The sequence below is a fragment of the Chiroxiphia lanceolata genome, chromosome 1 (assembly GCF_009829145.1).
Source record: "Chiroxiphia lanceolata isolate bChiLan1 chromosome 1, bChiLan1.pri, whole genome shotgun sequence".
In the NCBI taxonomy this organism is placed as follows: domain Eukaryota; kingdom Metazoa; phylum Chordata; class Aves; order Passeriformes; family Pipridae; genus Chiroxiphia; species Chiroxiphia lanceolata.
Genome location: NC_045637.1, coordinates 52500346 through 52526104, shown reverse-complemented (window position 1 = coordinate 52526104; position 25759 = coordinate 52500346). Strand labels below are relative to the sequence as shown.

The window sequence follows — 25759 nt, the reverse complement described above, 5'->3', positions numbered from 1 at the left end:
TCTACAACAGTTTGGAAGAATCTCAGTTCCACAGGGATGCCCCTCCCTGCCTAACCAACACACTCAGCAGCAATTAGACAGATTGCCAAACAAAACCACTTTTTTACATCTATAGAAGTTGAGGTCTAGCACTCTGTGAACTGTCTCAACTTTGTTTTTTCTGTAGTTGTAAACAGAAACGTGATGCACATTTGCTCACCAGGAGAGATGCTTGGACTGTAGGACAGCACTGCAGTGACAGTGCCCTGAAGAAAAAGAGAGAATTTTTTGTTTCTCCAAAGTCAGGATACTTTTTCCAGATCTGCCCTGATTTCAGGTCTCAAACTAGGCACATAGTCTGCAGTCTAGGTTATAAAGTTGCAATTGCACTTTATAGCAAAAAGTAGTACCAGAAAAGCCAGAAATCACACCACCAGCTCTTCTTCCTCGAAATCTTCAGGAAGCTGGACTGAATTCTGTGTACTGCTCTACATTTGTAAAACAAATAGGTCTGCAAAGCCAATATGCCTCCCAGACACTGAAAAAACCTGTGGTGTCATTGTTCATTTTCCTTTGAAGAGAGGTAAAATTAATATACCATTCATTCTACAAACCTTTGATATTGCTTTTTTGTAAGCAATTTAAAAAAACCTCAAACTACTAAAAGGTTTTAAAAAATGAAGTATCTCTGTGTTTCCATATAGTTCCTGGATGTTTCACGCTTCACAGATACTTCAACAGAATTGTATAGTTATGTGTTTTTACAGCTGGCCAAAGCTGCTGGGCAAGACAGCTCATGGTCTGATAGTCTCAAACTAAAGAGCAAGCCTTAAAATATCAAAACCAAGGAGCATGCCTGCCTGTTCATCCATTTCCATCTTTCAACACCTATTAAAACCACTGGCAAATTTCATCCAAATAACTTGTTTAAAATTTAAACTTATTTGACACGGTGGTGCCAGAATTTAATTCCACAAGATGACAGAGAGCCAAAGTAGTGCCCTCATTCAGGAGGTTCAGGGCAGGCAAATGGAAGTCAAATACTCCATTCCATACCAAATTTGTGGTTAGTTGGGCGCTGCTTCGTGCCTTGCAGGTCTGTTGTAAGGGAAAATGGGATTACCCTTAAATGTGGTGATATTTAGTAGACAAGTCTTTCAGAAATTAGGCTTCTGTTGTCTATGGGACAACTTATTTTCCTGACTCCTCAAACAGAAGGCTCAGAGGTTCATGCAACCTTTTTTTTTTTTTAATTAGAAAACCTATCCTTTAGAGCCTACATCCCCTCTAAATCATAGAGGTGATACACTCATACATACATACGAAGGAAAAGAGATGGAGATACGTATGTGTGTGCAAGTGTCTGTATACACACATACACACTTGGGCACACACAATTAGTTATTCTTTTAGACATGAATTTAAGTAAATATACTTTGGAAACTTCAAATGTATAAAAGATTTTGCTTTGGTTTTGGATAAGACCTTCTCCATTGACTAAGTCAGAGGAAATGCCATACTCTCCTGTCTTATTTCCTAATGTTTTTGCCAAAGGATCAGCATTATTAATAGTGAAGTTTGCCCATAACTGACAGGCAGTAGGGCATAACTGCATGCGGAAACTGGAATAGCTGATGTAAAAATTGGCCTCAGGAGAGGGGAGAAAGTGCTCAGCAGAAAGTTGTTACAGTAAAATTCAAGGCACTCACGGAACTTCACAGGGAAGGCACCTATACCCAAAGCATGCCCTTTCCAATTATTTCTAATTGCTTTTAATAATAGAGTACCAATACATTTATTTAAATCTGCAGTAATAATACTTTTGAAAAGAGAGATCCAAAGCAACTATGAAACAGTTCATATTCAATTTGTTCTCAACACAGTAATACTAAGGAATGCCCTATCAGTACTTTTCACAAGTATATCTAATTTATCATTTCTATTAAAGGTGCCTGCATACCAGTCTTTTTTTTATAACAAGTACACTCCCAACTTGCTGGGTTTTCCTCACTTCATAATGAGAAATTCTTCCTGAATTTAAGTTGGGTAAAATAATTGTTTGAGTGTGTGTTTTTTGGAGCTTATCTTTATAATTAATAAAAAACTGCAACAATTCTGGAGATTGAGATATGTCGTAGCAGAAATCATATTATCTACTTTTTCTCAAGGGTCATTATGTTTTCTTCACATTCCCTCTACCTGGCAGATGTGAAATTAATAATTTTGCCCCTCAGGTTTGCTGTAAGTTGGTGAAGGTTCATTTGTCTCAAAGAGCAGGTTAATTTCCTCCTTTGCAAATGTTTTGAAATGGGAATCTAATGAAGTGAAGAACTAAGTCTCCATTTATATGATTGCTTTTCACATGACCAAAGATAAGTCCTTCTGGCAGTTCTTTTTACACACACTCAGTTTCCACTCCTGTATTAACACAGATGTAACTGTCAGGAAAGAATCCCAAATACTTCTCCTTATTTTCATGTGGAGCTCCTCAAAACAAACTAATCTTACAGTCAGGTTCCATAGACTCTGTCTTTATCATCATTAGAATGTGTATCTATTCTTACATACTTCAGCACACGTGTCAGAGAGCGGGTCAACAGACCTAGATATTTGCAGTTTTCCTGTCCTCTTTTTGCCCTCCTTGTCAGCTGGTGGGAAGGGAAAATATTCTGTTTCTCAAGTGAGATCTCTGGATGCTGTAACTAACTCAAAAATATGTATTTAGGGACTGATGGAGACACAAAAGTATAGGTATTAGTAATTTCTACATAGCACCAGCTCGCTTGGTTGCTGATATAAGGAAAGTATTTTTGTGTGATTTCCCCTGCAAAAGAAAGATACAATTGGAATGAAAGGGCAAATACCCTGATAATGTTCTATTTTCTAAGAGAAAATGTTTATTTTTCCCTCTCATTGGCAACCACAAAACTGAAGAAGTATCCAGAATAATGCGGTGGAACTCAAACTTTTGTCTGTAATAAAGTCTTCCCATCCCACTGTACCTCACTGTTTACACAGCTTCAGGGAATGACAGGAATACAATGGAGAGATCATGATACATCCCTGCTTGTGAAAGCAGAGTCTAGGAGAATTTAACAGGCACCATGGTCACAGCTCCTCTTCCTAGAATTTGACAGAAACTCAGAACCACAGAAAGGCTGAGACAGGAAGGGTCTGGTTCATCTGGTCCAACTGCCCTCTCCACCAGCCTTGCTCAACTAGAGCATCTGGTATGTTGTCCAGATACCTTTTGAGTATCTCTTCTTCTCTCTCCTCACCTACCAAACCATGTTATCACATAAGGCTATCATATTCATCAAGCATGACTCCCCTTCTGTGAATCCATGTTGACTTCTCCTGATTACGTTTTTGTCCTTTATGTGCCTGGAAATGGTTTCCAAGACTTGTTGTTCTATCACCTGCCCAGGGATTATGGTGAGGCTGTTCAGCCTGTAGTTCCCTGGGTCTTCCCTTTTGCCCTTCTTGAAGACAGGAGTGGCATTTGTTGCAGTTGCAGTCACCGTCACTTACTGCATTTATTTTTTTTATCCTTTTAGAGACTTAAAGGACTCCCAGATGGGAATTTTAGACTGTGAGACAAAGAGGAGGAGAACTGAATTTAAGGAGATCTTTTACAGGAGGAATTTGGATTCTTTGGGCTTTTTTGACCCGAGATTTCCAGTAACACAAGGGAAGGCTGTTTTGTAAGATATCATCAGAGAAATCATCTTAGTAAGGAAAAACATGGGGACTTGTTTCCAGACAAGTGGCTGCCAAGGAAGAACTTTAATATACTAGCCACAGTTGAACATCGTTTGTGTTTTCTGTAGGGCCCTTTACAAGAAGATGCAATTTTTTGTTTCCTCATCAGAAGTAAGTGACAAGTGACACAGAAACATGGACATGCACTTTGTAATATTTTCTTGGAATTCTATTAAAGTCCATCAGTTTACCTTCTGCATGTCCAAAAGCTGAAATTCACCTGCTACAGTGCAGAAAATTCAATACTAGCTTTTACTCTTATGAGAAAATAGACCTTACACAAGAATGGTTTGTGTATCAGAAAGGTATTAGGAGAAGGGACAATACAGTAGGCAATTACCTTCACAATAAAACCATAAATGAATGTAAGTTCACTGTGGACTTCTAGCACTGATAAATCAATGTAACTTCCCACTAAAGTTTATTACAGTTTCAGGTTAGTAATGGGGACCTTAGAAACATCATGGAACTTTTCCATGGTAAATAAAATGGTGCAATATCTGCAACCCTCCTCCTCAGGATTCAGGTGCATGTGACCTGAGGTCTAGCTCTAATACAACACAGCTATAAAACCTTGGTTTAAACTTCTGAGAAAATTGCTAAGTTCTGAGAAAGAGCTGTGGAAAAGAACCTGCAGTACAGCTTGAAGTTGACATTTTCTTATGATCACAAAACGAAGCCATGTTAAGACTTTGTTATCTGCCTGAAAAAAAACTTGAACCTCTTCACAGGCAGTCCTCCAAGGTAAAGCAATGAGATGGAATAACTTAATTCCCAGTAACAATAAGTTCCTTCCTCTTTTCTTGAGACAAAAAAGTTAAAAGATCCAAAGAAGCCTTCAAGGACAAAGAAAGGCAGCTGCCATTTCAACCTAGAGAAGTTCTTAGGAAGGAATTCATCTTTCCTAATAGTGATATAGAATGGGCATGGAAATAAGCAGTAAGTACCACTGAGATTCAAGAGAGGCTAGGGCATGGACACTGACAAAGGAGAAGACTAACTACAGAATTAATAACAAAAGAAGATGGGAGGGTAAAAAACAGGGAAGACCAACTGCAAAAGTGACTTTGTATTCAGAATGTTGTACACTAGGGGCTGCAGACAGTCTTTCTTGTAGGACCTGGCAAGTGCTCCATGTCATGGGGCAGGAGGAAAGTGGTGCCATGGAGTGCTGTCTAGTATACCTGAGCACATTGAATTTACATGCAGAGTTCAACACAGTTGATGGTCTGTACCCTTGCCTAAAGATACTTCTGTCTGTGGCAACCTGATGCAGGTCTTAAGTGATAAGAGGGAAGAGGATACTCATTCCATCAGTGTATTCTGGCACATGTAGATTTTTTTTTCACAATGCCAGTGGATGCCAGTGCACAGCACAGAACTAGCGAAGTGATTTGTACACCTTTGGAAGGTTATCCAGATGAAGCCAGGGCAGTAAGCAAAATGAGTAAAATAAAGACTATTCTTTTTCAAGAGTGGGGATTTAAAGAGTTCCTCGGCTCTGCTCTTATGGATTGTAACAAGCCTTCTAGGAGTACCAGACACTTTACAACAAACCTGCAGCAGTGTTTCAAGACCTCAGTTGTACTGGGAGTAAGAGCTTTCCTCCTGACAAGATCAGGAGATGGAGTAGAAGAGACAACAAATTCAACTATGTTAATTAAAACATTCCTGTTACTTCATTGTATGAAAACTGTTGGCTAAATTGACAGTGACTGTTTTTGCAAATACTCCAGGGCAATAATTGTTTCTCAGCACAGAGAAGTAGAGTTCTGACTGTTAAAAAACCTCACAGTTTGGGGATAATTCATCAGAAGTTACTTACACTGCAGTCTTATGTTTTTTATTTTCTTAATTTCCAACAGATTTTCTGGTTCAGCAAATAAAAATATGCTAATTTTCAGGAATTATTCCAAATGTCACAGTGAAAAAAGAAAAATTATGAGAAAAAAGCAACGATTTTCCCTAGGGGGCCTTAAAAATTCCCTCCCTTAGCAGGAGAGAGGATTTTATTTTACCTTTTCTTCCTAAGGTAGCCGTCTTTAAGATGTATCTGTTCACCAGTAGATTCAAGGAACAACATTGCTTAAAAATAGTCTACTACTAGAGAAACCACAGCAATAAAAAAAATTTTGTAGGATCTCATTTGGCAGTTCTGGATTTTTCAGGAGTGTTTTAACTTGGGTAGTGTCTCACCATCAGAGTGGAGGGACACATACTAGGTCAAGATTTGTATCCTGCAATGCATGTCAAAGATAAAACTGAAAAAAATAATTCTACCCACAAAAATATTGATACAGGTAAGAAGAAATTACAAAATAGTCTAGCGTTAATCCTTCAACATACCCACTTAAGTTTTACTATGCACAGTTCTACTGGTTTTGGGTCAGACTGGGTCTCATCAACAACTGTAGTGACAGGACAAAAGGGAATGGCTTTGAACTGAAAGAAAGTAGGTTTACATTAGATGTTAGGAAGAAATTCTTTACTGTGAGGGGGATGAGGCACTGGAACAGGCTGCCCAGAGAAGCTGTGACAGAGAAGGCACTGTTCAGGGCCAAGTTGGATGGGGCTTTGAGCAACCTGGTCTAGTGGAAGGTATCTCTGCCCATGGCAGGGTGGGTGGAACTACACAAATTTTAAGGTCCCTTCCAATTCAAAGCATTCCATGATTCTGTGATTTAGAGAAGATTTGATTCTGGACTTTTTCAGGCACCAGAGGATTCCCAGTCTATTTCAGTGAGAGATAAGAGGGTGATTTTTTTAATAAGTACTGATTTTCAGATCCTCAAACTTCTTATATCCCGTATGGCAGAGCTGCTCTAAGTACTGTTATATGCCTACGTACGAGGTGATTTCTTTGGTTCAAATACTTGTGCAACTATTTCTCTGCTAGCAACAGCTCATCCAAGCTCTCTACAGCAGTGATTGACATTACAAGCCTCACACCTGGCTAAGAGTCTTGTTCCTCAGATAACAGTGCCTGAAGTGTGAAGCATTCTGATAACTTGCCCCTAAATAGCTCTAATTGTGGGTGACTATTCTAGAATAGTTTATACCAGCCTAAAAATGTATTTCCAAGTAATTTGAGATATACTGTATAATGGAAATGTCCTGCCATGTACCTATCTCCTAATGAATTTTCTTCCCATCTGCCCCCACCCCCCTTTTATTTTAAATGGCAGCAGACTTCTAGGTTCAACCATATGAGATGCTTGTGGGAAGAGGGAGCTCTGAGCACAGTAACTGGTGACTCAAATTCCAGACAACCTGGGGAGGCCTCCATTTTATACCCTGAAATGAGAAAATCCCTTTTTTCTAAGTCTGACTCAAATGTGGTTCACAATGGTCAAAATCCATTAAACTCCTCTTTTTCAAACCTGAACTCCACATTCTTGGTTAAATCTAATCCAGACCTGAATGTAATTCCTGGGCCTTCCTGAACATTACACTGAAATAACACTTACATTTACATTATATTTCACCAAAAGGAAGCAAAACACTTCCAAGAGTAGTAACTGCTCCACTGAGCGTGATGCAACCAAGTTTGCAGAGATATTTTTTCTTTGCATTCTAATTATAGATGCTTTTATTTAGTAAAATTACAGATAAGACTTGTCTATTACAAGCCTCTGAAATCTCATTTTGCTAAAATGAAAACATATTTCAAATGCTTTGGAGAACTATTAAGATTATTGAATGCCTAGCATACTGCTTCAAGTCTCCAAGTGGTTCACTATCTTCCCCTAGGGAACAGGCAAGCAGCATACAATTATCACAGTAATTAAAAAGGTGCAATGATTCTTCTCTTAAAGACTCCTGTTTTATTAATTCTATGGTATGCTTTGGAGACTGGCATTATTTTACTTCTACCCAGTTTAATTATACTGTCATTAGTTTATCAGCATCTCTTTTCAAACCCTTGGGCCGGTTATTAGCATGTCACTTGCTAACAGTTAACCAATAACCACTACACCTTCAAAGTGGGATATTCTTCTATAAAAAAGCCATTTTCTAGAGACAGATTTAATATCATCATTCAATTTACATTTTTCAGTCACTTCATTTTCTGCTTTTAATTTAAGAAGGTTACTGTTTAGCTTAATGAAAACACAAATAATTCTGATATATTACAAGATGTTACCAGGTAGTAAAATACTTCCAGTACACAGTGGTTTATGAAACTGAATGCATGTTTTATTACTCAACAGTATGTACCACTGGAAAGACCAGAAAGCATATGATGTTCTTAAATATAAGTAAAATTTTGGATTTCACTCTCTACTAGGTCTGGCTGAGATGGAGTTAATTTCCTTTATACAGCCTGTATGGTGCTGTGTTTTGGATTTGTGACTAAAACAAGCTTGATAACATACCATGTTTTAAATGTGATTTCACAGCCTCAAGGCTTTCTTTTTCCCACTCCACTCCCCCAGCAAATATACTGGAGGTGGACAAGAAGCTGGTAGGGACACAGCAGGAACTGCTGACTTCACCTGACCAAACGGATGCTCCATATCATATGATGTCACAGTCAGAAATCAAAGCTCAAGGAAAGGAGGAGGAAGGGGGGACGTCAACTGTTATGGCACTTGTCAAGTAACCAGTATGTGTGTCAAGGCACTATTTCCCAGGAAGTGGTTAAACATCTGCCTGCCAGTGAGAAATAGTGAATAAGTTTCCTATTTTGTTTTCCTTACAAGTGCAGCTTTTCCTTCACCTATTACATTTTCTTCATCTCAATCCATGAGTCTTTTTGCCTTTCATTTTCTCCCTGTCCCGTGGCAGAAGTGACCAAGTAAGCAGCCCTGTGCATACTTGGCTGCTGGCTAGTGTCACCTCACCACACCTTCTAACCCTTTAGTACAGATAGGCTCACTTAGCATCCAGTATTGCATTAACTGGTCATTTGATGATCAAACTACAAGAAAAACTGTTTTAATTTTAAAATAACTGAAGTACTTGTGTATTAAACACATACTTACCTTGTCAAGACAGATCTTTTACGTTACTACGAAGGGAATAGTGACCCTGAAATCCTCCTGAAGGGAACTATAATTAATTTTTATGTTTCACTGTTGACTAACTTGAAGTTACCTTAGTCTAGTGCAGAAAATCCTACAAATACTAAATACTTAAACATTATTATAACTTAGATGTAGTGCTTTGGGTATTTTCCATTAAATACTTCTTTCCAATAATGAGAGGAAGAAAAAGAAAAAAATCAACGAGTGAGTACTTGTATGAGCTTGCATCTCCGAAACACAAAACTGGGATTTTGAAAGCTGCTATATTTCACTTTGTGTTTGACATCACACCAATTCAATTTAACTGACATGCCATTTAGTTACTGACAGGTGGCCAAGTGACTTCACAACAAGTAACTGTACTTTCATATGCAATGGAAATACACAATTATTTCTGTTAAAGTATGTCATTTTTCCTGTTCAAAGGACAAATAACACCAAGCCATTCTTTAAAATACTAAGAACAATAAGCTAATACTACTTGCTTAGTCCCATTTCCTCTAGGTACACTCCTGCCTATCTTCCACTAATTTTACAGCAGCAGAAAGAAGATTCAAAATACTGGGGGAAAATACTAATGACCAAAAAAATCCAGGTCACAGTATCCTCTATTATTTTTGAGCAGCTGAATCTCCAAGTAATATTATTTTTTAAGCAGCTGAATCCCAAAGTAATATCACTGCCACTCTTACTGAAAATTATTCTGCTTTGTATGTTTTTACAATCAGAGGTCAGGTCTATTAATTATAGCATCCAAAACAGAAGCCAAGATTGCTACAACGCACCAGCAATTACACTTTCTCATTTAATAAAAAGACATGCTGTCAGTCACTCAAGAAAGCAGTCCTTTGCTAAACCTCATCTGCTAATTGAGACTTAACAGTGAATGCTTTTGCTGTTACAAAGGATCTTCTTCCACTTTTTATTGTTTGATATAACTGACATTGAAAAAAGGAAAAAAGTAACTTTAGCCAAAACAAACAAAATTTTAATCAAGCTTGGGAAACTAGCCAGGGAAAAAAAATAAAAAGAATGAACTAGCCTGAAACTCAAACACACACTGGCAAGAGATGGGTGTAATGAAATGGAGAGAGCTCAGTGCATACCAGACAGTAAAGCATGATTTCATCTACAAACTACAGTGGCACTGAAGGTTGGTTTCAAGGTCATGACAGTTGGAAAATGTTAATAGCTTATACTTAAAAACATTCAGCCATAATTCCTGCAGGTTTTAAGACAGACAGTAAAAACTGCTAGCGAAATAACTTATGTTTTCAGCCCTGGAAAGATGCTTACAACTTTCCTATCACTTGTGAGTACTCACCAGCACATTTTGTTCTTGTTTTGAGAGCTGGGCCAGGAGATCCTGTTCCTCCTTCACCTGGTCTTGTAAGTAATACACTGATTTCATATTCTGTATCAGGATCCAGGTGCCCAATCTTATAGCTTGTGGAGTCCACAGGTTGTATGTCATACCAGCTTCCACTCGAAGTGCGGTACTCAACTTCTCTTTGAATAATGGGTCCGTCCCCATTGATGGAATTGGCATTCAACTGTATCCACAGGTAAGTTGCACCGACTGAGGACAGCTGAGGTGGAGCAATGGGAACTGGTGGCTCTGAAGGACAGTTACAAAAACAAACAATGATTACACTTGCAAGTTTTCTGCTTCTAAAACATTCAAATAAGCAATGTGTTTTGTACCATATTAGAGCTGAAGACTGCATAAAAATATGGATGTAAAGGAATCACCACGACAGATTGACTTATTTTCATTAAACTGCAATACACACACTCTTCTGCTTTTGCACTTGGAGATTTTAACATGAAGCTTTTGGTTTATACCACATAACTTCAAACAAGGTGCAAGTGGAACTCTATTCATTAGACATTACAAGGCAACTTAACTTCCAATTTAAAAAGAAAGATTATCTCAGGTTTTTCCTGTTCAAATACAGTTCTTCCTGGATGTTAATACTATTCCTACTCAAAACTAACATTTTTAAGGTAAAATTGATGCTGTAGTCTATCCTTAGACATAATCAGAACAGTAATTTCTCCATGAAAACAAAATGAATTTTTTATTCATCACTTTTCATGTACTTAACTACTCAGATTTCACATTTTCAGAATTCTCTGTAAGCAAAATAAGTATAGTCATTTTTCAAGTCCTGTACTCTGGTTAAAATGAAAGAGTTTCTAAAGGAAAGCTAGGGGATTTCTGAAGTTTTTACTACAAGTCTGATTCTGCTTTATGTAATGGCTTATTTTCACTAACTACCACATAGAAGCAGTACTCTATCACAGAGCAAGCATGCATGTGATATCCTGATAGTTTGGACTCCAAAGATTTTAAAGTGAGTAAAATTTTAAAATCACTTTTATTTATTATGTGATGGGCATCTCATTTTAAATTAGACTGCAAAAATAATTGACAAATATAATCTCTTTTTAAAGGTAAATAACAAATTGGGGTTTTCCCTATTGGTTAAATTACTCTGCTGTTCCATGCATCACATCTGCAAAAAATTCACCTTCCCACTGGTTAAATATATTCAAGTAGAATGAAACCAGGCCACTGTAATAAGGCACTGTTTGATCCAATATTCTTAACATATCTATCAGCAAACACTGCCACCTTCTTAAGGATACACAGAATATGTAATGAACGAGGGACATGTCTTCGCTAAGCTTTAGATTCAGATTTATCCTCTTCTGCTAACCATTTCCCTATGTGTTGAGATATAGGTAGTCAAACAGACAAGAAGCTGAATTTATACATTTCATCATTTTCTCAAGGACTTCAAAGTCACAGTTAAAGCAAGGAACATAAAAGAATGAAACAAAAGGGAAAAAAGAACTCTGGAAATAATTCAATATTTTCTGAGAAATAACAGAACTGCTATTTTAACAAACATGTAATTATCCTACAGTATGCTTTTTTTAATTTACAGAAAGAGTAACTCAGAGTACTAAGGCATTGACGGCTATGCCTCAGATAGATGGTGTTTCTAATTAGCACCATACACTTGTATGCAAACTTCGATCTGTATAATCTATTAGCAATTGCTGAAAATGACATTACAAAACAGCAAACATAGGCACCATCAATATATATATTCTCATCTTAAAAAACCAAATTGATTATTATAATGAAGAACATGATACAAGGGCAATAAACCAGCATGTGTCCAAAGATGTCTACTAATACTTACTAATGGGAACAGATATAAAAATAGCTTATAATATTGTGGCAGATTCCAGTATATAAGGACTATTGTTTACATTTTCAAATCAGTAGGGAAAACATTGCATTAGCACTATATGACAAACTGATGTCATCATTGGGTTAGAAACGTACTGTAGTTTTATTTGAACTATTCTTCCTGAAGTATATAAACTCAGGTTTCATACAGTGATATAGCATGTCTGGAAATAGTTCTGACTTGACTCAAAATGATTTAGAACCAATTTAAATCATTAGGCTGTTTTGTGAACCAAGACATGAAATGGAACTTTTATAGAGCATCCTAAGGCATTTACTTAGCCATGCTGAAAGAACAGTTAATTACTTTCAAGTTTCAAATGCTACTAAAGGCTGTTGAAGTGCCATTCAAAATGCAAACTCAGGAGTTAGGTCACTAAGGTTAGTGGTTACGCCAATTCATTCCAAGTATTACAAGTACTTGGAATAGACAGTATTTTATTGTCTTCTTATACCTCAGGGCATATTATTCATTTCTCTATGGCCACAATGCCAAAGGGTAATGCAAGCTGCATTATTTCAGCAAAACCTGCATATAGTGCAGTTTAATATCATTAGCACAGTTTCATACTAAAAGTTGTCTTCTTACCAGAGATCAAGACTACATAAAATCAACCTTTCATTACAAACATGATGTCTATATTGAGAGACTGTTAAAAACATAAGACTCAGGTAAGCAGATTCTTTAATACAAGCACTACATATCGAAATATGATGAGCCAATTTCATGACTGTCTTCTTCATTTATGTTTTCTTTAGACAGAATAATTTAATTTTTTTAGGATACTGAGGAGTTTGAATCACTTAAGTCAGTACCACACTGCAGCACTACTGTCTTTCACCAAAAGCAGTTTTATGGTTGCCAGTGGGGCAATATCAATCAACTACATGCAAATTAATACCTACCTTTATAAAATGGCACAATAAACCTGAGATCTTACAGCTGTGTATGGTCAGGGAAGGAATTGGAACTGACAGCAGAAATAAGTTTGTAGCAGTGGCTATTTAGTACAATGACCTAGCTTAAAGAGGAGTTCCTCCTTGCAGATCTCTCCTGAAGCAAGTAAACAAAGCTATTCAGTACTGTAAAACCCTTCAAAAAATGTTTTTTAAAATAGAAAAAACTAAACTAAAAAAACCAAGGTAAGTTTACCCATATGTTCAACTTTTACACTTTTTAGACTTTGGACAGACATGTGACCTCTTCCTGAATTCTATGACAAATTATGATGGGCACAACCCTTTATGGAAAGAAAATAATGGCTGCCTTACAAAGCTAGATGCTTCAGGCAGATGCTCTGTCACCCCACACAAACGGATCATTTATATTCAGTAAAAGACAACCCTTATGATAAGGAGCAACCCTTGTCTTACGCGGAGGATAAAAAAAAATGTAGCCATACATGCACGCAAATTACTTATTCTTATGCACTTCTATATTAATTGAAAACATACTTGAAACTACAACTCCTTCACTTAAATTATACAGAATTTCTAAACATTTTCTACAATATCTTAACATCTTTATGCTTTGCAGTTCTTTTAAAATTTTAATTGGGAGGGGAAAGGCATCACACAGAGATGCCAGCAGAGATAACGTAAATCTCTAAGATTTGAGTTAAAGAAGACCAAAATAATAGACATTACTTCTCTGTGGCTCAGAACCACTAACTTGAAAAATGACAAAACCCTACTTCAATAGTAAAAATAGCATTTTTGATTTTTCTTTTGAGTCTGTACAGAGTGGGAGATGGAGCCATGCTACATCTGCAGAGGAACAGGGAAGAAATATTTGTACTGCAAGCTGATTCATCTTACTAAATAGTAACTATTAGAAAGACAATGCCACGATATTCTCACGTGATACTCTTCACCGCATCGTGAGCAGCTGAAGTGAAAAAAATGAGGTATCAATCATCTCTGATGCTATGTCCACATTAATAATATCTTAATTACTATAAAACTAATCAAATAATTACAAATTTATACTGTTGAAATCAACTGAACAGCATTAAGACTATTTTTCCCCATTTTCCGCTCTATTTTTTTATGCATATGTATTATTGTGCTCCTCTTTTGAGTGTGCAAATTATTCCATCCGTTTGAAAACTATGGAGAACGGTGCCTTTTTGCAACATTTAACTCTGGATGAAGGGCAACAAATAACCTCACTGATAACAAAAGACAAGACTATGATTTTGAAACACCACAGTTCTTCATGCAATTTTTTTTTTTAAAGTCTGGAAATAATTCCTGCCAAACTATTTAATCATTTAATTAAACAATATCTCTAAACAGTATCATGGATAATATGTGAGCTAACTTTACACTGTTCCTTTACCGAGACTGCTCAGGATGAAAACGATGTGACTCAGTATCCTAATGTTCTTAAAATTACTTGTAAATTCATCATTTAAGAAAATGTCATTGTTCTATTTTATACATATTTTAAAATTTAAAAAAAATCCCAAGGGTCCTTGTACTGTACACTTATAAGCCTATGCAGGTACAATGTAATTAGCTGGACACATTAGTAAATATCCTGCTAAGCTCTGCAGCAGTAGTAGTACTTTTACCACTCACTCCTAACTTAGCACAGTTTCCTTTCCCAAACAAGATTCCTCCCAAACCCAATTGCTCCAACTTGTGTACTCCAGACATGCCACCTCCCTTTTAAGACAGAGGTGTCTCAGCCTGCACTGCACTTGCTCCATCCTCATCTCCTTACTTCAGTGGCCTAAACCCATCCACCTTTCTTCTTCTCAGCTTTGCTCAGTTTTTTTCTCCCCACACTATGGTCACCATCTCCATATTACAAATACCACTAAATTTCCACTCCAGGTTTGTTTGTGTTATTTTTTACCTCAGGCTTTATCAATAAGCTCTGTGCCTGCTCCTTTCCTTGCCATCCAGTCTGCTGCTGTTCTAACCATGCCTCTCCTAGCATCTGCTTTTCCTCTCCCCTCCTGCAATAGAAAGTTATCCTTTCCAGACAGTTCCTTTTTCCTGGCCCCATTTTTTGCATATGCATGTTTGTATATACGTTTATCTTCCCCTTATTGTCACAGAATCATAGAATCAGGGATAGTGACTCCATGACCTCCCTGGGCAGTTTGCTTCAATGCTTAACCATTCTTTCAGTGAAAAAATTTTTCCTGATGTCCAACCTGAACCTCCATGGCACAGCTTGAGGCCATTTCCTCTTGTCCTGTCGCTAGCTGCTTAGGAGAAGAGACCGACCCCCACCCTGATACAACCTCCTTTCAGGTAGTTGTAGAAAGCAGTAATGTCACCCCTGAGCCTCCTTTTCTCCACGCTAAACAACCCCAGCTCCCTCAGCTGCTCCTCATATGACTTACTCTCCAGACCCTTCACCAGCTTTATTGTCCTTCTCTGGACATGCTTCAGCACCTCAATGTCTTCCTTGCAGTGAGGAGCCCAGAACTGGACACACAGTACTTGAGGTGCAGCCTCACCAGTGCTGAGTACAGAGGAGGAATCACTGCCCTGGTCCTGCTGGCCACTCTATTTTCTGATACAGGCCAGGATGCCATTGGCCTTCTTGGCCACCTGGGAACACTGCTGGCTCATGTTCAGCTGGCTGTCAAACAGCACCCCCATGTGTTTCTCCCCAGCTTTTAGTGTTTATGTAGTCTCAATTTTCACCTACCTTCCCTTTTATTTCAAAACACCTCCTAGTACGCCATACCTTTCAGTCCCAAAACTAATAATTTCATCTGGGTATAGAGCTTCTTGCTCTTGCACTCCGCGCTATCCACACCATGCATCTCACCATTTCACCCTCACAGTTCAAGGGTTCAGCAAAATGAAGGACTGCATACTAAAAGCACAGAAATGGTAAGCTCACAGGTTTTGATTCCTGTGCTTGGATCCAGCCTGTTCCAGAGGAACTCAGATCACTGCTTGCCTTTAACTTCCGTTCATTGCATCTAGAATTTGGGGGCAATCTGAGAGATTAACTCCAAGAAGTCTCAGGGTCTTGGTGGGTTTTATTTAGTAGCTTGTAAACTGACTATACTTGAGAACAGACTTTCACAGGAACAGAAAAACAGCATTCTTGACATAACTAGTACCATTCTGAAAAAATGTTACTGCTTCAGAGTCTTCAGAGCTTTCCTGTGGCAAGTTTGCTAAGATGGATGAAATGTATCAGCTGCTTTGGCTGCAGGTTTTTCAAAATCTTCAGGCTGAGGCACACATCTACACTGAAAAATACAACTCTCAAGTCAATTTGCCAAAATAGGAGCATCTGAAAGCTGAACTTCATGATAGGAATTGTTAGGCAACCATACAAATAAGTCCTAATACCAGCACTGTTTGTAAAAAAGTGGTACAGACTGATGGATCCAGCATGAAAGGTTAGCTGGCAGAGAGCAAAAACAAATGTCAAGTATCTGTGTATTTTTAATTTATGAGAATAACTGATACCACAGATAAGCAATTGTTAATATTTTCCTACTGTGTCTCGATATCAAAATGACTTTGCCCTCCAGAATAAATTCTTTGCTCTAGAGGTCCTGAAGGGGTTTGGTTCTGTTCCCGGTGTTAAATTTTTCATTTGGAAAATGTAGACATTTAAGCTGCCAGCATTACAGATGGCTACCTTTCTATGCCCTTGCTTAAAAACCTAACCAAACTCCTTTTAACCAATTTGACACCTAGGTTTGCCTTGTTTGAACTCAATAAGCAGTCTGAACTCTGTAATAATCTGATGTCTGCTCAGACAGGCTCATTCTGTTCTCCTAAATCTAATCTGCGTTGGATCTGCCCACTATTATAAAAATTCATCCTAGGGACCATATGTAGAACTCTAATTTACTTCACCAAATACATTTAATCAATTCCACCCTACTATTTTCCTTTTGCTCAATGTTTGATTACTTTTATGTCATCTATTAGATACGAACTGCCATTTTTTACAATAAGTGGGTGATCTGACAAGGCCAATTTCATGTCTCCCATTAGATAAAGTGACATTTCAATCCAATTCTCTGACAAACTTAGATGAGGATACTGTGCAGTTTGAGCACACACAATGACAAGGCACTTGTCTTTTCAGCCTTTCCTATCAGAACAAACACTTGGGTAAATTGAAAACCTTCCCTTAAGGATTTATTTAAATAGAGCAATCAATACTTTATTTCACCATCCTCTAAAAGGCATATAACACAAAAAAGTTTAAAAAAAAAAATCCCCTTTTCTCTCTTGTTTAAGGCCAGACTAGTTGTTCACTGACAGCCCTTTTCTCATTAACTAGACAATATTCATGTTTACAATTCTTTAATAAGAGAACATGGGATTAACTGACAGCTCTTTAATTGAGCTTTTTTCTCTCTCCATACTGATGAAACCTTGCTATAATGTGCCTGCTCAAGTAAAAAAAAAAAAAGAAGAAAAAAAAGAAGAAAAAAGTCACATCTGATAGTTTCTGACATATATTTCATTTGCAAGATTTCATTCCTATTCCTTTGTGATTTCAGGTTTGGTTTGCAGCACCTGACACTAGAAGACCTTCGGCTCATTTCAAAGGTTCTGGTACCTGGTACCCAGTGCCACACAACATCATGCCACAGCAGAACTACAAACCTTAAAGAAGTTTACATACATAATTGGAATCTACTTAAAATAAGTTCTTATTTAGTGAAACTACCTCTACAATGAAGTAGAATGAGTGTTGTACAGAGTTGTAACCCATTCTACCGTGCAAAGTCTCTACTTAAAAGCAAATATATTTTGAAAAAAGCTCTACTGCAGTGCTGGACTTACTTTTTGAAACTTGAGTTAGAAGTTCAGTAACCAGAATGAAACAGAGCATGATAAATGCGAAGAACTGATTCTCTTTAACTTACAAATGCTCAGTTTGACTCTCCTGTCATCCTAGCAGTGTAAATACAGAGAAATTCCTCTTAAGTCAGTTTAGTTACACCAGCATAAATGAGAAGAGAATTAAATTCATTGTTTGTAACAAAGAGTGGGGAGTAATTACACCACTGTTTCTACACATACTATTATTAGAGCCATCAGTAATTCCCAAGTATACTAAGTATTACAAGCAGTGTGGGTATATGTACATTTTTCAGGATTTATTATTGATGGTAATGGATTTAAAAAACATATAGCTGCACTGAAATCAATCCACTATCTTTGAAAAAGCTGCTAAAAATTAGGAAATACAATTTCTGAATTATATGCCAAAGCTGCTAAAAATTAGGAAATACAATTTCTGAATTATATGCCATCAATAAGAAAGCATATTTACTAATTAGCCCCTAATGCTGTTATTTCAGTATAGTCATCTAAGGTTTTAGAGCACAATGTTCAAAATGGGTCTTTTTAGGTCAGAAGGAATGACCTGCAGGTGGTCTCATAAAAGCTCCAACACAGCCAACAGGGATTACCATAATTACTTTGCCACTCTACAAGTAGTTAATGGGATTACACCCTAAGGCTATTGATTTGCTCACAGTGCCCAGTGCAAATTTTCTGAAAGAATCTGGGTAAGCACAAATGCTTTAATGATACGTTTCATAATTTCATCTACTGTACCTCAAAAAGAGCACTAATAAAATAAAACACCCTGAATCAAAGAAACTGAAAAAAAGCTAATTCCTTTGGCTCCCTGTACCTCCTGTCACTGATGCAGTAACTCCTCCATCTGCCTCCTTCAGGCAGTCTCTTTTCTTCCTTATTTTCACTTACGTTAGGTCTGAAAGATGCTTCATCATTCCTACTGGGGTTATAGTCCATGCTTCCTTTCTTTGCTGACTTTCATACATACCTATTTTTGGCCTACCCCTTTATTTCGTTTTCATTCTTGGACTGAAATGACCTCATTTTTTCCACCATGCCTTATAATTATATTCTCATCTCACCCATTCTATTTGTTTCTTTCTCCATCTGTCCATTCAAATAGCTCATCTAAGTTTTCATACTACAGTTTGTTTTGTCCTTTTATCTTCATACCCTGGTTATCTGCAACATCCTTGTCCGGTCTTGTTCCTCTTCATTTTCTCTACAACACATTCACTAAAACCATATTCTTGGTCTATCCTTCATTATGGCTCTCTTGCATCTTCTTCTATTGGTGATGGATTATTTCCCAGTCTAACTGGAGAGGTTCCAGCTGATTGGAAGCTGCCTAATATTGTCCTGGTTTTCAAGTAGGGCAACAAGGAGGACCTCAGCAACTACAGGCCCCTCAGTTTCACCTCAGTGCCTGGTAAAGTCATGGAAAAGGTTATTCTGAGAGGTATTGAAAAACTCCTGGAGGACAACACAGTCATCATTTACAGCCAGCATGGCTTCATGAGGCTAAAGTCCTGCTTGTCAAACCTGATTTCCCTCTACAACAGGATAACCCACTTAGCTGATCTAGGAAAGCCAGCAGGTGTAACACTTCTGGACTTCAACAAAGTGTGTGCAGTTTTGGGCAACACAATATAAGAACAGACATTAAGCTTCTGGAGAGCATTCAAAGGAGGGCAGCAAAGACAGTGAAGGGCCTTGAGGAGAAGCTGTATGAGGAGCGGCTGAGGTTAGTTGGTCTGTTCAGCCTGGAGAAGAGCAGACAACCCGGAGGAGAGGAGATTGAGGGGAGATATCATTGCAGTCTTGAACTTCCTCATGAGGGGAAGTGGCAGGGCAGGCACTGATCTCCTCCGTCTCGTGACCAGTGAGAGGACTCAAGCAAATGGCATGAAGCTGAGTCAGGGGAGGCTGGATATCAGAAAAAGGTTTTTCACCCAGAAGGTGCTTGAGCACTGGAATGGGCTCCCCAGGGAAATGGTCACAGCACCAAGCCTGTCTGAGTTCCAGAAGCATTTCAACGACACTCTCAGGCACATGGTGTGATTGTTGGGGTGTCCTTTGCAGGGCCAGGAGTTGGATACAATGATCCTGATGGGTCCCTTTCAACTCAACATATTCTATGATTCTGGAACACAACAACACGGCTTCACATCTTAGATGCTAAAGAATCTGGTTCTGCCTCTGATACAACAAAAATAAAATCCTGTTCCTCCAAAATACTAAGATAAAACTAAGAAGCAATCAAAATGGAATTTAAATATAATGAATGTTAAAAAATTGCTCTAGTGCAGTTTTCCATAATAAGGATGTGGAGTTCTCTATGTATTCTATTTACATTTAAGTGTTTCCCAAAGTTTCTAAAACACCCCTCCATATACCAGAATGTGTGGTTTTTATGTGTTCATTTTAATGTGAATGTTTCATATTTTGCAGTAAGTATATATTTAGAATACAATCTCCACTATTGTGGAGATCTCCACTACAGCCATTATTATGTTCATACTTTTATTTAAAAGCTTGGAAAGACGCATAGTTCTAAACAGTGCATTTGAGGGAAATATTTAAAACAACAATCAACAAGTAACTAGTTAATTAGCCCGGGATGCTTCTGTCATTCCTGTGTTACAACTGGCTAGACTCTTAAGATTTACATAAACAAAATCTATTTGTTGAACCTCTGATTGAGTTTATCAGGCTATGGGTGACACTGTTACTGCATTAGCCATTGCAGATCCTTATTCCATACACTGAGCATGCAAATACTGATTTGTATCATGAAATACCTTTCACTATCAGTTCTGCATAGTTTGATACACCAACTCCTCCTTCTGTCCGAATCATGCAGCGATAATTGCCGGCGTCCCTCTTCGTGGCATTTACCACACTAAAAAGAGCTACAAATCGTCGAGCATTGAACACTTTTACGTCCTTCAAAGGTGCATCCCTTACATAAATTCCCTAGGCAACGAAACAAAAATAAAGAATATTGTTAGTCATATTTAAAAAAAATTACTGACAACCAGTATTATTTCTCCCAAGTTCCCCAAGAGGGGAGGTGAGGTAAAAGCACAAGTCTGTATGTTACTTTTACAGATATTTATGCTGTGTGAGACTTTACTGCCTTCCCATATGAGTTAAACCATTCATCATGAGTGGGCAGCTATTCATCTGGAACAGCTGCTTTCAACTCTTCATAGGTTAACTAATAGAAAGATTTAAGAGCAATATAATATTTACTTGCTTAGCTCGTCTTACACAAATATTTAAATTAATTTCTTTTAAAGAAATAAGAAACCCTGCATAGTCAGCCTCTGTTTTCTCTTCCCTCCATGCATCTGCTACTTGGCATATGCATTTTGCACATATGCAGTGCACAGATACATCAGTGGATGTTTCTCATGGCAGCACACACACGAGGTAGAAGAAGCAACTCAGGTAGAAGAAACTAGGTACAGATTTACCAGGCAAATAGCCAGCAAGGCTGAAGCTGTCTCTACCTCTCACTTTCTCAGCATGGTACTGGGAACCAGGCAGTTTCTACTCCAGTGCAGTGTCTTGCTCTCAATTCAACATACTACACTTATGGCACAAGAAAATGAGCCATTTAACAGCCGAGGAGAACAAAGAGTGAAAAAGAGAGGGCAGAAGACAGAAGAGTGCAGCGATGACAATTTGCCATGTTCTTTGAGGGCAAAGAGACTTGGCTCTCAGATCCTCATCAGAATTCATGCTCCGCCTGGCCATGAAATAGGATATGTGCACTATGAACACTCAAAAACCCCTAGAAAATGTGTAATCATCGAATTATGAGAGCTGGATGGAAAAAAACCCCAAACAACACCACCAAAATCTAATAACATTTACTCAAACAAGCAAACAAAAAAGACGCATTTTTTATACAAATACATGTATTTCAACAAACTGAAGACTGCAGCCATTATCAAACATGAAGAGAAACTGGAAAACCCCAACAAGCACCTCACAAAACCTCCTCTCTCCATGAAGGAACATGCACAGTCTGATGCTATGTAATGATACCAGTAGGTTTTTCTGACTTAACGAGTTTCAAGCATGTCAAGAGTTCTGCACTACTGACCTCCTATAAACCATCAACACATCCAGTGATGTGTTTTTTTCTGCCCTAGAGTTTGCATTTTGTCCAGCAGAATTTAAGACATAGGAAATACTGATCTCATTTTCTTATGACCTTTATTTGACACTATATTGGAAGCACCCTTGAAATGCCAATTATAACCAGTCAGAGAGATTCAAATACCAATCACACAAAATTAAACTCATCCATAAACCACAAAACCAAGCCAAAGTTAATCATGTTATTAACACCAAAAAAGCAATACAATTAACAATTAATACCGATTCTCATGCATAGTAAGATACAGTTATTTCCTCTTCAAAAGCAAATGTGGGTGATGCACAGCTTACTGAAAAGAAAAAAAATGCTTGCAAGATGCCCAAAGAAGAATGTACTATCATGCCTTAAAAATTACTCAGTAGTAAATTATTACTTCAGAATTATTTCCAATAATTGATAGCTCCTTAAAATTCCTCCAATTCTGAGCTGCCGATAAACCAGCTTGTGTGATGTGGCATGGCAGTTACCAAAAACTAAACTTGGAAAAAACCATTTCAAACTACTATTTCAAAACTACTATTTTTACTGGTTTTGCCACTGTAATATCTTGCAGTGAGGATGGCTGCAGATAGCAGGAAGCAAGCAGAGTAGGTTAATTAGAATTTTGGAGAATGAATATTTCTTAAAAGCAACATTATTTTTTACCCAAGACAATGGCTTATTAATCCTAATTATCAGAGCTGCTAATCAGTCACAAACAACAAACCATTTTAAGGTATGTTACTACAGCTTCTAGACTCTTTAAGGATCTTGTGCATAGCCAAGTCATGTGCTTACATCACATCCAACCACACTAGTTTTTCCTTTTTTCTAGTCACAACATCAGGAAGCTTTACACAGGCTATTTCATCCTGCCAAGAAATAGGGTAAGTTATTCTCTAGGGAACAACATACTGCCACATACTGATTAATTCCAGTACCTAAACTAGCTCAGCTCATTTAGAGTGTGAACAAACTCCTCTGCACTCCAGCCTGTACAGCACATCCACCCTTCCACACGGGGTACCTGCACCCAGAATTTACCAGGACTCTCATGAATTACAACACAATTGAAGAACCATGTAAATACTTTAACAACAATTTCTACTACCACATCATGCCTCTCAGACCTCCCAGCAGCTGGTAGAAATCTTACAACTACACACTCTTGGTCTTCATATAAAGCACCAGCAATGCTCAAAGGGTGCCAGACCCATAGGGAATTATTTCCCACCTTTTTCGTGCCTATGTAGAATGAAAATTGTAGCTAATCAATGCATTGCAGCATTTACAATAAATTACTGTCTCACTTGGGTCCCATAACCTTTTTCACCTTCTGCTGATTCTCGAACACACTGATCGCCTGATTTCAAATATTTTAACTGCTGTTCTATAACGGGAAGTCTCAGTTTGATCAAATAATTGGCTTTGTGACACATGCTATCCATTCACATATCAACAATTTTAACTGAAAAAAAGAGAAGCCAAAACACATTTCAGAGGCACACAATTTGCTCAAATGAAGAAGGTACATGAGCCTTAAATGTAATTCAGCTTGGCTCTACAGAGGATTTGAGCATTTTTATCCTCTACCAAAATCCAGATGAGAAAAGATTATTAATGATGGCTTCAAAATTCATGACCAAGCTCTGGAATAAAAAGCCTTTATTATTATTACTATAACACACCTGTAAAATATATGTGAGATTATTATGAATAAAGATTATCTTGACTGACTTTTCTTGAACCTTACAAACTCACAGAAGCAAAGTGTAGAGTGGCTAATTATATCTTAGAACTCAAACAGTCCCACAGAAATCACTAGCATGACATTTTCTACTAGAACTCAATGAAGAAAAAAACCCAATTTTTTTCTTTAGTTTCTTTGGGAAAAATATTTTCAAGGAAAACATTGTGTCTGGAACAGACAAAGACTAAGAAACATCACTGCTTTTTCCACCAGAAAAAATAAAGCCCAAGAGAACAAGTCTTCCCTTTCTTTTGGGACAACAGAAAATGAGTAGGAGAGCTGCCTAATTGATTTAAGCCTAAGCATAAAGGAACAGTAAGGAAGGTAATGAATTCAAGTATAAGAAAAGTTCAATCCATAAGCATGGAAGAAGGGAGTTAAAAAGGCTGCACAGGAAAAAAAAAAAAAAAAATCCCACAGCTACAACCTCTCCCAAACTCTTATTTCAGCAACGGAAAAATGACAAAAGACTATTTCTCGTCTGAAAAAAAAGTTATTTATAATTTGATAACATGAATACAGAATTGTTTCTGTTGTAACTATAGCCACATGTCAAGCTTTGCCGCTTTTGCGTTTTGTGCTGATTCACATTTTGTTCTCTCTGACACTGCAGTGACTTCAGTAAGCTACTCAGGTATATCAGTGGTTACTTTTATGAGTTAGTTAACTATCTGAAATTTGGAGGAGAATGCAATAATATTTTCTTTTCCAGTAATTAACAGGCCCATTTAAGCTCATTGTATGATAAATTACAAGCTCTCAGTGCTGACTGTCAACAGCTATTTCATTTAGAATGGCCAAAAATAACATATCAAGTGAACATTTGTTTATTAAACATATTAGCACATCCTGCTACAATTTTTTTTAATGAAGAATTATTTTTAGTAGCATACAAAAAAAAAGGTTTTAGTACGCACTAATGCAACAATCTGAAATCTCATAAATATTATGAGTTCGCTTATGATATACTGTTTTACTGATTATGGTCATTAAAACTTTAATCTCAGGTTTCTTAAGAGATTCTGAAATTTACCAGTAGGTCTTGCAAACTCCCACTTTTTATGTGAAAGCCTGAGTCTTCACAAATACATCGTATTTTACTGAAAATTAAACAAAAGAATGACAAGTCTGTAATTTATTAATCCAATTCCAGAAAACAGTATAAAATTCATGATTTACAATGCAACACTATGGTGCTCATATTAAGACCCATTAGAACAGCTTGTTGGAGCAAATTTGTACTATCCTCTTTTCTGGGTGGGGTCTTTTTCTTTGTTTTAAATACAATTCAAAATCAAATATGGTTCTTTTACTTTCTTTACTTTAGCCCTGATTTGCCACATGAAAGGCTGGGGCTTTACTACTGATTAAGGCTGTTAGCTTTTCCTGCCTCTGGGACTTGGAGAACTGTGTGAACTTCATGCTTTGGAAAGAGGAGACTGCCGAAATAATTTAATTCTAGACCCGCTTTGACTGCAAAGGCCATGTCCCCAGGGGAGAGCTATCTAACCTTCTCAGAGCAGAATTATGACCACAAAATAAATATTACAAAATGCAGTGATCCAAAAATGAAAATAACAGATTCTATTGGGCTGCTGAGCAACCTGTGAGTTTTCAAATGCTCCGAGAAAGTTTTTAAAAAAATACCAAATACACATATTCGAAAATGCTACTTAAGCCACCTTATGAAAATATTTAAATGGTAAATCAGTTGTAAGAATAATTTTTCTATTAAACAATGAGTTATTTAATATATAGGGATATAAAAAATAATCTTAATTAAACCTCAGGATATTCACAGCTTGAAAATCCATATTCCTAGTACCAGCATATTAAATGCATACAGAGACAGCTTAAAGTACTTTAAAATGCACATTATTTTTCCATCTTGGGCAAGTTAGAATGAAAAGAAATAGGTTGATGGTTATTTAAATTAGACTTACAAGCTCTTTTAGGCAATAAACTAACTCTAAGTCTTTTAAATGAACAGCAATTTCATCACAACAATCTATATA

General features: G+C 37.3%; 1 protein-coding gene across 11 annotated transcripts in view; it reads right to left on the bottom strand.

Annotated features, from left to right (window-relative positions):
• The window catches only part of PTPRM (protein tyrosine phosphatase receptor type M), a 457694-nt gene that overhangs the window by 268295 nt on the left and 163640 nt on the right, over positions 1–25759 (bottom strand). For all 11 annotated transcript variants that reach the window (XM_032690775.1, XM_032690785.1, XM_032690804.1 and 8 more), the window contains exons 6-7: positions 20646–20820; positions 10093–10386 (exon numbers count right to left, since the gene is read on the bottom strand). In XM_032690775.1, the coding sequence (XP_032546666.1) occupies positions 10093–10386; positions 20646–20820 (469 nt within the window). The remainder of the gene's footprint in view (positions 1–10092; positions 10387–20645; positions 20821–25759) is intronic.